The sequence below is a fragment of the Oryctolagus cuniculus genome, chromosome 2, assembly GCF_051225735.1.
Source record: "Oryctolagus cuniculus isolate XC-2025 breed Fujian yellow rabbit chromosome 2, ASM5122573v1, whole genome shotgun sequence".
In the NCBI taxonomy this organism is placed as follows: domain Eukaryota; kingdom Metazoa; phylum Chordata; class Mammalia; order Lagomorpha; family Leporidae; genus Oryctolagus; species Oryctolagus cuniculus.
In genome coordinates, this window is record NC_142868.1 from 144,801,583 (window position 1) to 144,813,655 (window position 12,073).

A 12,073-nucleotide genomic window follows, 5' to 3' on the forward strand; every position below is an offset into this window, starting at 1 on the left:
GCAGTACTTATAAACATATGAGCTATAGTAATATACAGAAAAGACTGTTTCATTATTTTGTAAAATTGAAAGTTTTTCCAAGCCAAGGTATTTGAAATTGCATTCATTTAAGCAGAAGAAATAGCTGGCAAATATCTTCACATCAGGAGGTATGCATGCTAAGTTGTTATAACCTTCCTTTTGTTTATTCAGCGTAAGGTAACTTGATGTGACAAGGTATGACATATCACAGTGATGACTCAGGTCAGTAATTTCAAAAAAATTTCTTGAAAACAGTACCTTCAAAAAGGTTTTAAATTAGTTCTGTCATTTAAAAAAATGCACAAAAGTTTAGTTAAGTCTTTTACTCAGAAAAAAAGGAGTATCTGGCAAATGAAGAAGGGGAAGGAGTCTCTAGGTTCTCTGGGTTAGAGTGCTTTCCAGCAGTGGGAGCTATACATCAATTGCTTTGCCAAACAATTCAAGTGATAAGATAATGTTTTCCTCAATGTACTTCGATGTGCTTCTCCTTTTTTCCCCTAAAGCTTCTGCAGTTTAGCTGGTGTCACAAACTCCTGCCACAAATGAAGAGGTTTCAAAAGGGATAGAGGTAGATGAGTTGATCAAAAAGTTAGGTTTGGAGGTAGGTATTTGGTGCAGTGGTTACATCCACTTGGGATGCATACATCACTTATCAGAGTGCCTGGGTTTGAATCTCAGCTCCACTTTCTATTCTAGCTTCCTGCTAATGCCTGCCTGGGAGCCAGCAGATGACAGCTCAAGAACTTGGATTCTACTATCCACATGGGAGACAGAAGTTCAGAACAGGACTCCTGACTTCAGCCTAGCCCAGCCACAGTTGTTGGGGGCATGTAGAGAGTGAAACAGCAGATGGAAGAGATCTCAGTGTTGGTCCAATATGTCTTTCTCACCCTCCCTCTTTCCTTACGTGCCTGTGCTTTTCAAGTATGATTAAATAAATTGAAAATGTTTTAAATTAAAAGATTTACTGGGGCCAGGGCTTTGGTGTAGTGGGTAAAGCCGCCGCCTGCAGTGCCGGCATCCCATATGGAAGCTGGTTCGAGACTCGGCTGCTCCACTTCCAATCCAGCTTTCTGCTATAGTTTGGGAAAGCAGTAGAAGATGGCCCAAGTCCTTGGGCCCCAGCACCCACATGGGAGACCCGGAAGAAGATCCTGGCTGCTGGCTTCGGAATGGCACAGCTCCAGCCATTTTGGCCAATTGGGGAGTGAACCAGCAGATGGAAGATTTCTCTCTCTCTCTCTCTCTCTCCTTTCAAATAAAATCAAAACTTCTGAAGTGCCAAATTGGGTTTCTATCATAGGAAAATAAGTACTTATTAAAGTAGATATTAAACTGCCACTTTGAGATGCAACAATTCTGAATAGTCCTTGACTCGACTGTTGAGGAACCTTTTTTGTTTATATTCATACTATTTGTTTAACTCTTAGTGTTTGCTTAATCTTTTGAATATAAAGTTACCTGAAAACAGATCTTTGTAAAAAAAAAAAAAAAAAGGTGAGAATTGGAGAGAGATGAGGAGAAAGTGTAGGAGGGAGGGTAGGTTGGTAACAATCACTATCTTCCTAAATTTGTATATATTAAATGCATGAAGTTTGCATTCCTTAAATAAAATTTAAATTTAAAAAATGGTAAAGTATAACATACAATTGGAAGAGTATACAAAACTCAAAGAATTTTGACTACATGAACATACCTATGTAACTGGTATCCAGATTGTGAAACAGTTTTTCCTGTAGTCCAAAAGGCTCCTTTGTCCCACCTTCTCATACCTCCAAAGGATAAATTCTCTTTTCATTTAATACTATAACTTCCTTTTACCTAGTTTTGAAAGAGAATTGTGTATCCTTACCTAGAAATATGTACACACATATATTTGTAAGTTAGGGTGCTACATAGTAATGACTATTTGGATCCTCATGTCTGTGTTGAAGTAGGTGGTTCTGACTTATTGGTGAAATGTACCCATATTGTTACATATGCAATGCTATTGTACTTCACTGTTTATTCATGTCATTGATGAACATTTGGATGGTTTCTAGTTTAAAGGTAATATAAGCATTCTTCTGCATGGCCTTTGTGAATTAATATAGTGATTTAATTTGGGTATAATTCTTGGACTTTCATAATTGCTGAGTCTTATGAAATGCATATGTTCAGTTTTAATAGGTATCATCAAACATTTTTGCAGAATAACTATAGCTGTTTATATTCTGTCAGCATGTGAACGTGAACATTCCATTTAATTCTCATATTTGCTAACACTTGGTACATTTTACTCATTCTGGAGGGCAAATAGTAATATTACATTGTTAATTGAATTTGCATTTCCATATGACTCATGAGGTTGACTACATTTTTGTTTATTGGACATTTGGATATAAATAGCTCTTGTGAAGTGCCCTTTCAAGACTTCTGTCCAGTGTTCTATCGAGTCATCAGCCTTTGTCTTGTACTTTGCAGTTCTTTATATGTTCCTTATACAAGTCTTTTGTTGGATGTATGTACTGCAAACATTTCTTCCTACTATTGGGTCACATTTTCTTTTTTGTTTTTTTTAAGGTTTATTTTATTTATTGGAAAGGCAGAGTTACAAAGAGGGAAATGGAGACACATACACACACACACACAGAGAAGAGAGAGAGAAAGAGAGAGCTTCCATCCACTGGTTCACTCCCCAAATGGCCACAATGGTGAGAGCTAGGCTAGGCCAAAGCCAGGCATAATAGTTTCTTCCAGGTCTCCCATGTGGGTGCAGGGGCCTAAGGACTTGGATCATCTCCCGCTGCTTTCCCAGGTGCATTAACAGAGAGCTGGATGGGAAGTGGAGCAGCTAAGACTTGAACTGGTGCCCATAAGGGATGCCAGCATTGCAGGTGGTGGCTTAACCCAATATGCCACAACACTGGCCCCCATTTTCTATTTTTTAATACTGTCTTTTGGGGTCATTGCAGTGGTATAGTAGGTTAAGCATCTGCCTGTGGCACAAGTATCTCATATGGGCGCTAGTTCGAGTCCCAGTTGATCCACTTGCAATCCAACTCCCTGATGATGGCTTGAAAAGCAGTGGAAAATGGCACAAGTGCCCGGGCCCCTGCACACATGTGGGAGAAGCTAGAAGAAGATCCTGGCCGAGCTCTTACCATTGCGTGCATTTAAGCAGTGAACCAGCAGATGGAACACCTCTCTCTCTGTCTATAACTCTACATCTCAAGTAAACATAAATGTTAAAAAAATACTTTCTTCTAAAAACTGATATTTTTAATTATTAACAAATGGTCATGTGTCACCCATAGGATGCTGAGAAATGTCTTAATAAATTATTTCATCACTGTGTAAATATCACAGAGCACACTTAATCTAGGTGGTATAGGCCACTCACAATAAGCACAAGATATATGAGGCTGCTGCTGTTGTAACACACCATATTGTTTTACAGTAAAACTTCTTCATGAGTAAAAGTATGCTCTAAAATAATCTTTATGGTCCAACATTGTGGCACAGTGTTTAAGCTTCTGCTTGCAGTGTCCACATCTGCTGTTGGAGTGCCCATTGCAGTCCTGGCTCCACTCTTTTGGTCCAGCTCCCTGTAAAGCATCCTGTATGGCAGTGTATAACGGCTTAAATGCTTGCTGGATAGAGTTCTCAGCTTCTGGCTTTGGCTGGGCCCAGCTCTGAATGGGGGCTTTTGGGGGGTGAATCAGAGTATGGAAGGTCCCCATCCCCACCTTTCAACTAGAAACAAGGTTTTTTAAAAATTATTTTAAGGCCAGCACCGCGGCTCACTAGGCTAATCCTCTGCCTTGCGGCGCCAACACACCGGGTTCTAGTCCCGGCTGGGGCGCCGGATTCTGTCCCGGTTGCTCCTCTTCCAGGCCAGCTCTCTGCTGTGACCAGGGAGTGCAGTGGAGGATGATCCAAGTGCTTGGGCCCTGCACCCCATGGGAGACCAGGATAAGTACCTGGCTCCTGCCATCGGATCAGCATGATGCGCCAGCTGCAGTGCGCCAGCCACAGCGGCTATTGGAGGGTGAACCAATGGCAAAGGAAGACCTTTCTCTCTGTCTCTCTCTCTCACTGTCTACTCTGCCTGTCAAGAAATAAAAATAAAAATAAATTATTTTAAAATATAGTATGATAAATAAACAATTAGCAATTTTATCACTGTCAAGGATTATGTACTATGCATAATTGTATAAGCTATACTTTTTATACAGCTGGCAGCACAAGTTTTGCTTAAACCAGAATCACTGTTAACATGTGAGTAATCCAGTGTGCTATGCTGTAATGATGCCTGCAGCATAACTAGGTGATTGGCATTTTTCAGTTCCATTATGTTCATCTTTCCATGTGTCTGTTGGCCATTTGTGCTACGTCCTTTGAAAAATTTCTGTTCATATCTTTACCTAATTTCTTAAATGAATTGCTTATTTTTTTATTGTTGAGGTTTTTTTTAGCTCCTTATATATCCTGGATGGTAATCCTTTATCAAATGTATAGTTTGCAAATTTTCTCTCATTCTGTTGGTTGCCTCTTTGCTGAGTGTTTGCTTTGCTGTGCAGAAGCTTCTTAGTTTGATGTCATCCCATTTGTTTCTTTTTGCCTTTATTGCCTATGCTTCTGGGGTCTTATCCAAGAATTTGCCTGTGCCAATGACTTGCAGTATTTACCCAATGTTTTCCTCTGGTAATTTGATGTTTTCAGGTCTTGGATTTAGATCCCTGATCCATTATGAGTTTATTTTTGCATAAGTTTTAAGGTAGGGGGCTTGTTTCATAGTTCTGCATACAGAGATCCATTTGTCAGAGCACCAATTGTTGAACAGACTGTCTTTTCACCAGGGAGTTATTTTAGCTCATCTGTCAAAGATTAGTTGGTGATACATGTGTGAATTAATTTCTGTGCTCTCTAATCTGTTCCATTGTCTACATGTCTGTTGTTCCAGTACCAGGCTGTTTTTATTATAACTGCCCAGTAGTATGTCTTCAAATCTGGTATTGTGATGCCTCTGCTTTGTTCTTAATGATTAGGATGGCTTTAGCTATTCTTGCTTAAAGTATTCAGGGTTTCATGATTTCATATGAATTTTAGAAACTTGGTCCAGATCTGCAAGGAATGTCGTTGGTATTTTGATTGGGATTTCAGTGAACCTATAAAATGCTTTTTGGTTGTATGGATATGTTGATAATATTAATTCCTCAAATCCACAAACATGGAAGGTTTTTCCTTTGTTTCTTCTTTTTTGTTTTGTAAATTCCACTTGATTCAGACAAATGATCATTCTGTTGTGTTGTTGGATTCCATTAGCTAGTATTAGATACTATATTTTAGTATTTTTTATGTTTTCCTTTTCTAAGTTTGACAGTCTTCCATTTGCTTGCTCACTTCACAAATGGCTGCAATAGTCAGATCTGAACCAGGTGGGAGCCTGAAGCCAGGAGCTTCTTCCAATTCTCCCACATGGGTGGCAGGGGCTCAAATACTTAGGTCATCTTCCAGTGCTTTCCCAGGTGCATAAGCAGGGAGCTGTATCAGAAATGAAGCTGCAAGGATGTGAACCAATGCCCATATGGGATCTGGATAGCAAAGGAGGTAGCTTATCCCACTATGTCACAACACCATCCCCACAGAACATTTCTTAAATCACTGAAACTACTCTAGGATACTTTAATGATAGACAACATTTCACTGGACATTTGTCAGAACCCATAAGACAATCGATAAGATGGTGGCCGGTGCTTGGCACAGCAGGTAAAGCCTCCACCTGCAGTACTGGCATCCCACATGGGCACTAGTTAGAGTCCCAGGTGCTCCATTTATAATCTAGCTTCTCTTCTATGGCCTGGGAAATCAGTAGAAGATGGCCTACGTCCTTGGGCCCCTGAACCCATGTGGGAAACTTGGAAGAGGCTCCTGGCTCCTGGCTTCAGATTGGCCCAGCTCCAGCCATTTCAGTCATTTATGGAGTGAACAAGCAGATGGAAGACTCTCTCTCTCTCTCTCTCTCTCTCTCTCTCTCTCTGCCTCCCTGCCTCTCTGTAACTCTTTCAAGTAAATTAACAAATCTTTAAAAAAAAATAACAGTGAGCCCTAATGCACACTATGATTCTGGGTGACAGGTAAATGTAGATTCACCAGTTTTAACAAATATACCAATGATGTTGGGAAGGTTAGTAAGACAGAAGGCTATACATATGTGGGAGCAGGGAAGTATATTAGAAGTCTATACCTCTTACTTAATTTTGGTATGAACTTAAAATGACTCTTAATTTTTAGAGAAGATTGGGTAGTGAAAAAAAATACTGTTAGAACTTTGGGTTTTCATTCACTCTGTAAATCAATTTGTGGAGAACTGGCATTTTATAACACTGAATTGGGTGTTGTGGCATAGCTTCAGCCTGGCCCAGCCCTTGATTACTGCAGCCATGTGGAAAGTGAACCAATATATGTTCATGACAGTCAGGGCTAGGCCAGGCTGAAGCCAGGATCCAGGAACTCCACAAGGGTCTCCCATGTGGGTCACAGGAACCCAAGCACTTGGGACATCCTCTGCTTCTTTCACAGGCATGTTAGCAGGGAGCTGTATTAAAAGCAGAACAGCTGGGACTTGAACCAGCACCCATATGGGATGCCAGCATCATAGGTGGCATTTTAACCAGCTGTTAAATTATTAAGCTGGCCCCTTGATTCATAATTTCCTTTTTCAATTGGCTTCTCCAAATCTACTGACTCCCCAGGATTAACAGACTTTGCCTGGTGTCACCTGATGTCTGGAACTCTGAAGTCTGGTTGTGACTCAGACAAGCATCAGTACAGTAGAATCATTTTGAATGTGGTCTTTGGAGCCAACTACTTAGGTCCGAATCCCGTCTTACTACTTCCCATCTAGGTAATCTTGGATAAATCATTTAACATCTGTGTGCTTGAGCTTCCTCATCTGTAAAATGACGGTAATAATACTTACTTCAAAGGATTGTTGTATGAATTAAATGGATTAATATGTTTAAAATGCTTACCATAGTACTGGCACAGAGTAAGTACTATATAAATGAGCGTGGTTTCTGTCATTATAGCCTTAATTAATTTGTTATTTTGTTTATTCAGTATTTATTGAATTCTGCTTGTACCAAGCATTGTTCTAAGCATCACAGAAATAGCAAGAAAGGAGATAAAAGCCTTACAATTGAATGCAAAGAGGTAGACATAAATAAGAGGATACAGAGGCCAGAATTGTGGTACAGCAAGTTAAGTTGCTGTTGGTGATGCTGGCATCCTGTATCATAGAGAATGGTTCGGTTACCAGGTGCTCTGCTTCTCATATGGTTCCCTGCTAATGTCCTTGGGAAAAGACACTGAGAGACTCTGAGAGAGTTCTAGACTCCTGGCTTTGACCTGGCACTGGCCCAGCCTCAGCAATCCCTCTGCTATCACTCCCTCTCTCCTCCTTGTTTCTCTGTCACTCTATCTTTAAAATAAGTTTTTAGAAAACAGAATACCACAAAAAGTTGTGGAAAATGGAATAAAAGGATAATTTGAGCAAAAAAAATTGAAATGCATGCTTATGAAAAAGTTCATGGAAATGCATGTTATGAAAAAAGCTGTACATGAATTTGAATTTTTTGCACCAAGATTTCCAAAAACTTTTTGAAGTACCTTTGTGTTATGTCATATGGAGAATAAATACTACAAAGAACAAAGAATCAAAGGAAGGAGAAAATACTTGGACAATGATGAAGAGGTGAGTTTTTCTTTTTTAATATAAGTGGTTCATGAATCTATTTTTACAAGGCTGCATTTGAGAGACACACAAAGAAGACTTAATAACAAAAGCAAAGACTTTGGGAAATTATGTGATGTGTTCATGAAAAATAAGGAGTTTCAGGCTGGCCCAGCCCTGACTGTTGTGGCTGTTTATGGAGTAAATCTGAGCATAAAAAGTGTCTGTTTCTCTTTCAAATAGATGAAAAATTAATAAGCATTTTAAAAATTCTCAAGAGAAGTAGATTGTTCACTAGAATTCTCAAAGTATAATGGAAGACTCTTTAAAAAGCTGAAGAATTGGAAATACAGATTAACTATGAAATCAGGTTAGGAAAGGAGGTGGTTAAAAAGGACAATAAAGGAGAAAGCCATGTAGGAAGCAGTTTGATCTTCAGCCTACTGGATGACTGCCTTCCTCTACTCCTGAGGAAGAGGATAAGAGACTCTAGGGTGAGTAACATTTCACAAAAATGGGAATGAAGTGACAGTGTACAACTGAGTGAGGAATGGTACGATCCCTGGCTTTCTTTCACTGACAGAGTATCTAACTTTCTAGGCAGCAGACTTCAAAACAAATCTGACTAGTAGTAAAAATTTCTAACATCTTGAGTTCTCCAACACATAATCTTCCCTTAACCCCCAAATTACCCTATGTGTAGCTCCAATCTACTCAAGCTCTCTGAGTTTCCAGTTCATCTTTTTAGTCTGCCACTTTATCAGATAACCAAGAGTAAAGACACTTCAAAAAAGCCATTTATAGACAGAGTAAAAACAGCAACATGACAGAGAATAGAAAGCATGCTTCAAAAGAATAAAAAAGACTATCATCAGTATTCTCAGAGTGGTTAGAGAAGATAATATATCCATGAAATGAGAACAGGAAGCTATTTTAAAAAAACTAAGAACTAAAAGGTATTTTCAGAAATAAAAATATGATCCTAAACTGTATAAAAGTTTTTTGATCAACTGACTGAAATCTTTCAGGAAATAGAAACCATTATAAGCAATAAAAATATGGTATAGTAACCATTTAAATAATCAGTCCCAAAAAGAAGATAAAGGGGAGGAAACAATCAACAATGTTAAAATAGAACTTTTGAGGGGCTGGTGCTGTGGTGCAGTGGGTTAACAACCTGCCTGAGGCTCTGGAATCCCATATGAGCACCGGTTCAAGACCCAGCTGTTCTACTTCTGATCTAGCTCTCTGCTATGGCCTAGGAAAGCAGTAGAAGATGGCCTAAGTCCCCTGCACCCACGTGGAAGACCCAGAGGAAGCTTCTGGCTCTTGACTTCAGATTGGCACAGCTCTGGCTGTTGCAGCCAACTGGGGAGTGAACCAACAGATAGAAGACTTTCTCTCTCTCTCTCTCTGCCTCTCCTCTCTCTTCGTAACTCTGACTTTCAGATAAATAAATCTTTAAAAAAAATAGAACTTTTGAAAGTGAATTACAAGAGTTGCAAAATGCAGGGCTGGCACTGTGCCATAGTGGATTAAGCCACCACCTGTACCTCTGGTGTCCCATTTGGGCACCGGTTTGAGTCCTGGCTGCTCCACTTCTGGCCTAGCTCCCTGTTAATGTGCCTAGGAAAGTAGCTGAAGATGGTCTAAGTGGCTTGGGCCCCTGCTACCCATGTGGGAGACCCAGAAGAAGCTCCTGGCTCTGGCTTTGGCCTGGCCTAATCCCTATTGTGGCCATTTGGGGAGTGAACCAGTGGATGGAAAATCTTTCTCTCTCTGTCTCTCTCTGTCTCTGTGTGTGTCTCCTGTCTCCTCTGGCCTTTCCCCACTCTGTAACTCAAATAAATATATCTTAGAGAGAGAGAGATGCAAAGTACTCAGCAGCATGGATAAAATAGACCCCCCAATTAAGGCGTATCACTGTAAAATTAAAATTTTATAACTCTAGCAATAAACCTGACACTAAAATAAACAGGATCGGAATGGCATTGGACTTCTCAGCAGCAACTTTGGGATGAGACAAAGGACTTCCCATGAGAGCTTCTCAGACAAGGAAAGAAATGAATTACCTTGTCACTAGTATGGCAAATTAAATACTGGTGCTTGGCCAGAGACCCTCATTTCTTTATCCCTGATCTGTGACCTTGGTACATGAGATCGTTGTTTTATCCCAAAATCTTATAATGGGCAACTCCTATTGTACCAACAGCCCATCCTTCTGATAGTGTAAGTCTTGAAGCTGGACTCATATGGTAGAATTTTAACTTGAAAAGACTTCCAGACACTTATTTGAAAAAGGCAGAGTTACACACACACACACAGAGAGAGAAAGATCTTCAACCACTGGTTCACTCTCCAAATAGCAGCAGTGGCTAGGACCGGACTAAGCCTAGGCCATGAGCCAAGAGCTTCCTCCTTGTCTGCCATGTGGATGCAGGAGCCCAAGCACTTGGGCCACCTTCCATAGCCTTCGCAGGCAATTTGGCAAAGACCTGGATCAGAAGTGGAATAGCTGGGAGTTGAACTGGCATCCATATGGGATGCCAGCATTACAGGAGGCAGTTTTACCTACTATGCCATAATAGCCCACCAGACACTCTTAAGCTAAAACTAACTTGTGGTGCTCTTAAATATATCAGGCCCTTCAGTCAGACCCCAAGATCTAAAATTTGATCTTTTACATTAGGAGTAATCATATATATGGTTGAAACTTAGATAATCCAGATAGAGACAACCCACAACCCTCATCAAAAATATTTAAACATTCCTCATATTCATGATTTCATCCTTAATTTTCCTAACCTCATTGTTCTGCTAAATTGAACCTTCTCATAAGAGCACATGTTGGGCATTCCAAATCCAAAAATCTGAAATCCAAAGTGCTCCAAAATCCAAAACCTTTGAGTGTCAACATGATCTTCATGTGAAAATTTACACATAACCACTCATGTAATAGAGTGGTCAAAATATGGGTACACTAAAAATACTATATAAAATTACCTTTAGGCTATATGTATATATGAAAACATAAATAAAAACATAAATAGGTATATATGAAACATACATGAATTTCATGTTTATACTTGGGTTCTATCCCCAAGATATTTCATCATATACTTATATTCCAAAATCCAAAGATATTTAAAACATGTGTGATTCCAAACATTTCAGATAAGCAGTAGTCAACCTGTATAAGTTTTCACTTGATTTCAGGTCATAAATTCTTCACAGAGTTTTCATTAACGGAGATAATTATGAATCAACAACAATGGATATCTCCACACAGCAATACCTATCTAATCAAGACCATTATAAATTTCAGGGAAGATGGCGGAATAGGGAGGGAGCACACCGAAGGTCCGGGAAGGGAAGGTTCAAAGAGGGGTGAGAATTTGTAGTTTTGGGGAACAAGAAGCTCTTCCCAAAATTGGGGAGACAGGGTGGACCCGTGAGAAGGACGCGGACGCCTGAGGCGCAGGACACCAGCAGGAGTGTGTACGCACCAGCGCTGGAAGCTGAGGTGAGATGGGGTGCTTGCCCAGCACCGTGGCAACAGCCACCGCCGCCCCTCCCCCAACCCACCCTGAGACGGACACTGAGACACACACGACTGAGTGGGGGAGGAAATAGAAAACGGAACAGAGTGAGTGGCGCCTGCGGAAAGAGTGCACGATTCAGGGGTACTAATTGAGAGACTGAGTAAGCCAGTATCTCTTGGCGCCTCCTCGGAGCTGCAGCAGGCGGGAAGCAGCCATTTTGTCTGTTTACATTCGGGCTTAAAGGAGAACTGTCTTTGCCTCAACACTAACCTTCAGAGGTGGAGCCCAAAGGTGGAGCGGAGCGACAGGACATTTATTGCGCAGGGGCGGGCATCGAGGGAGGGCAGCTCAAAGCCCTGACGCCCGTCTACTCAAGTTAAAAGGAAAAAAAAATTGAATAGCGCCTGCGGGAAAAGGGCAGGATCCAGAACTGAGGAATCAACAGGAGCCGCCCAACCCATAATCAGAGCTGCAGCGGGCAGAGAGCAGCCATCCTGTCTGTCTACGTTCAGGCTGTGTAGAGCAGCCTGCTTACACTGGATATTGGTACAGACTCACAGCAGCCTATAGCAGAGGGAAATCAACCTGAAAAACCACCCAGATGGAATGCCAAAAAACAAAACAAAAACCCACAATAAGAATATAGAAGAACATATAAACATGCCAATGGAGCAGGCTAAACCAACCATAACAGAGGCTGAAGAAGAAGTTGAAACCATGCCAGAAAAAGAATTCAGAAAATTAATAATCAGAATACTTAGAAATAATGAGAAACAGTGTCAAGAGCCGAATG

The 12,073-nt window shown here is 40.6% G+C and overlaps 1 protein-coding gene across 12 annotated transcripts in view; it reads left to right on the plus strand.

Annotated features, from left to right (window-relative positions):
- WDPCP (WD repeat containing planar cell polarity effector) overlaps window positions 1-7,721 on the plus strand; it is a 321,214-nt gene extending 313,493 nt beyond the window's left edge. For all 12 annotated transcript variants that reach the window (XR_016229321.1, XM_051842841.3, XM_051842854.3 and 9 more), the window contains one exon: window positions 718-7,721. Coding sequence is in view for 11 of the 12 variants with exons in the window: in XM_051842841.3 (XP_051698801.3) it covers window positions 718-728 (11 nt within the window). In the remaining variant the exon portion in view is untranslated. The remainder of the gene's footprint in view (window positions 1-717) is intronic.
- Window positions 7,722-12,073: the final 4,352 nt, after the last annotated feature.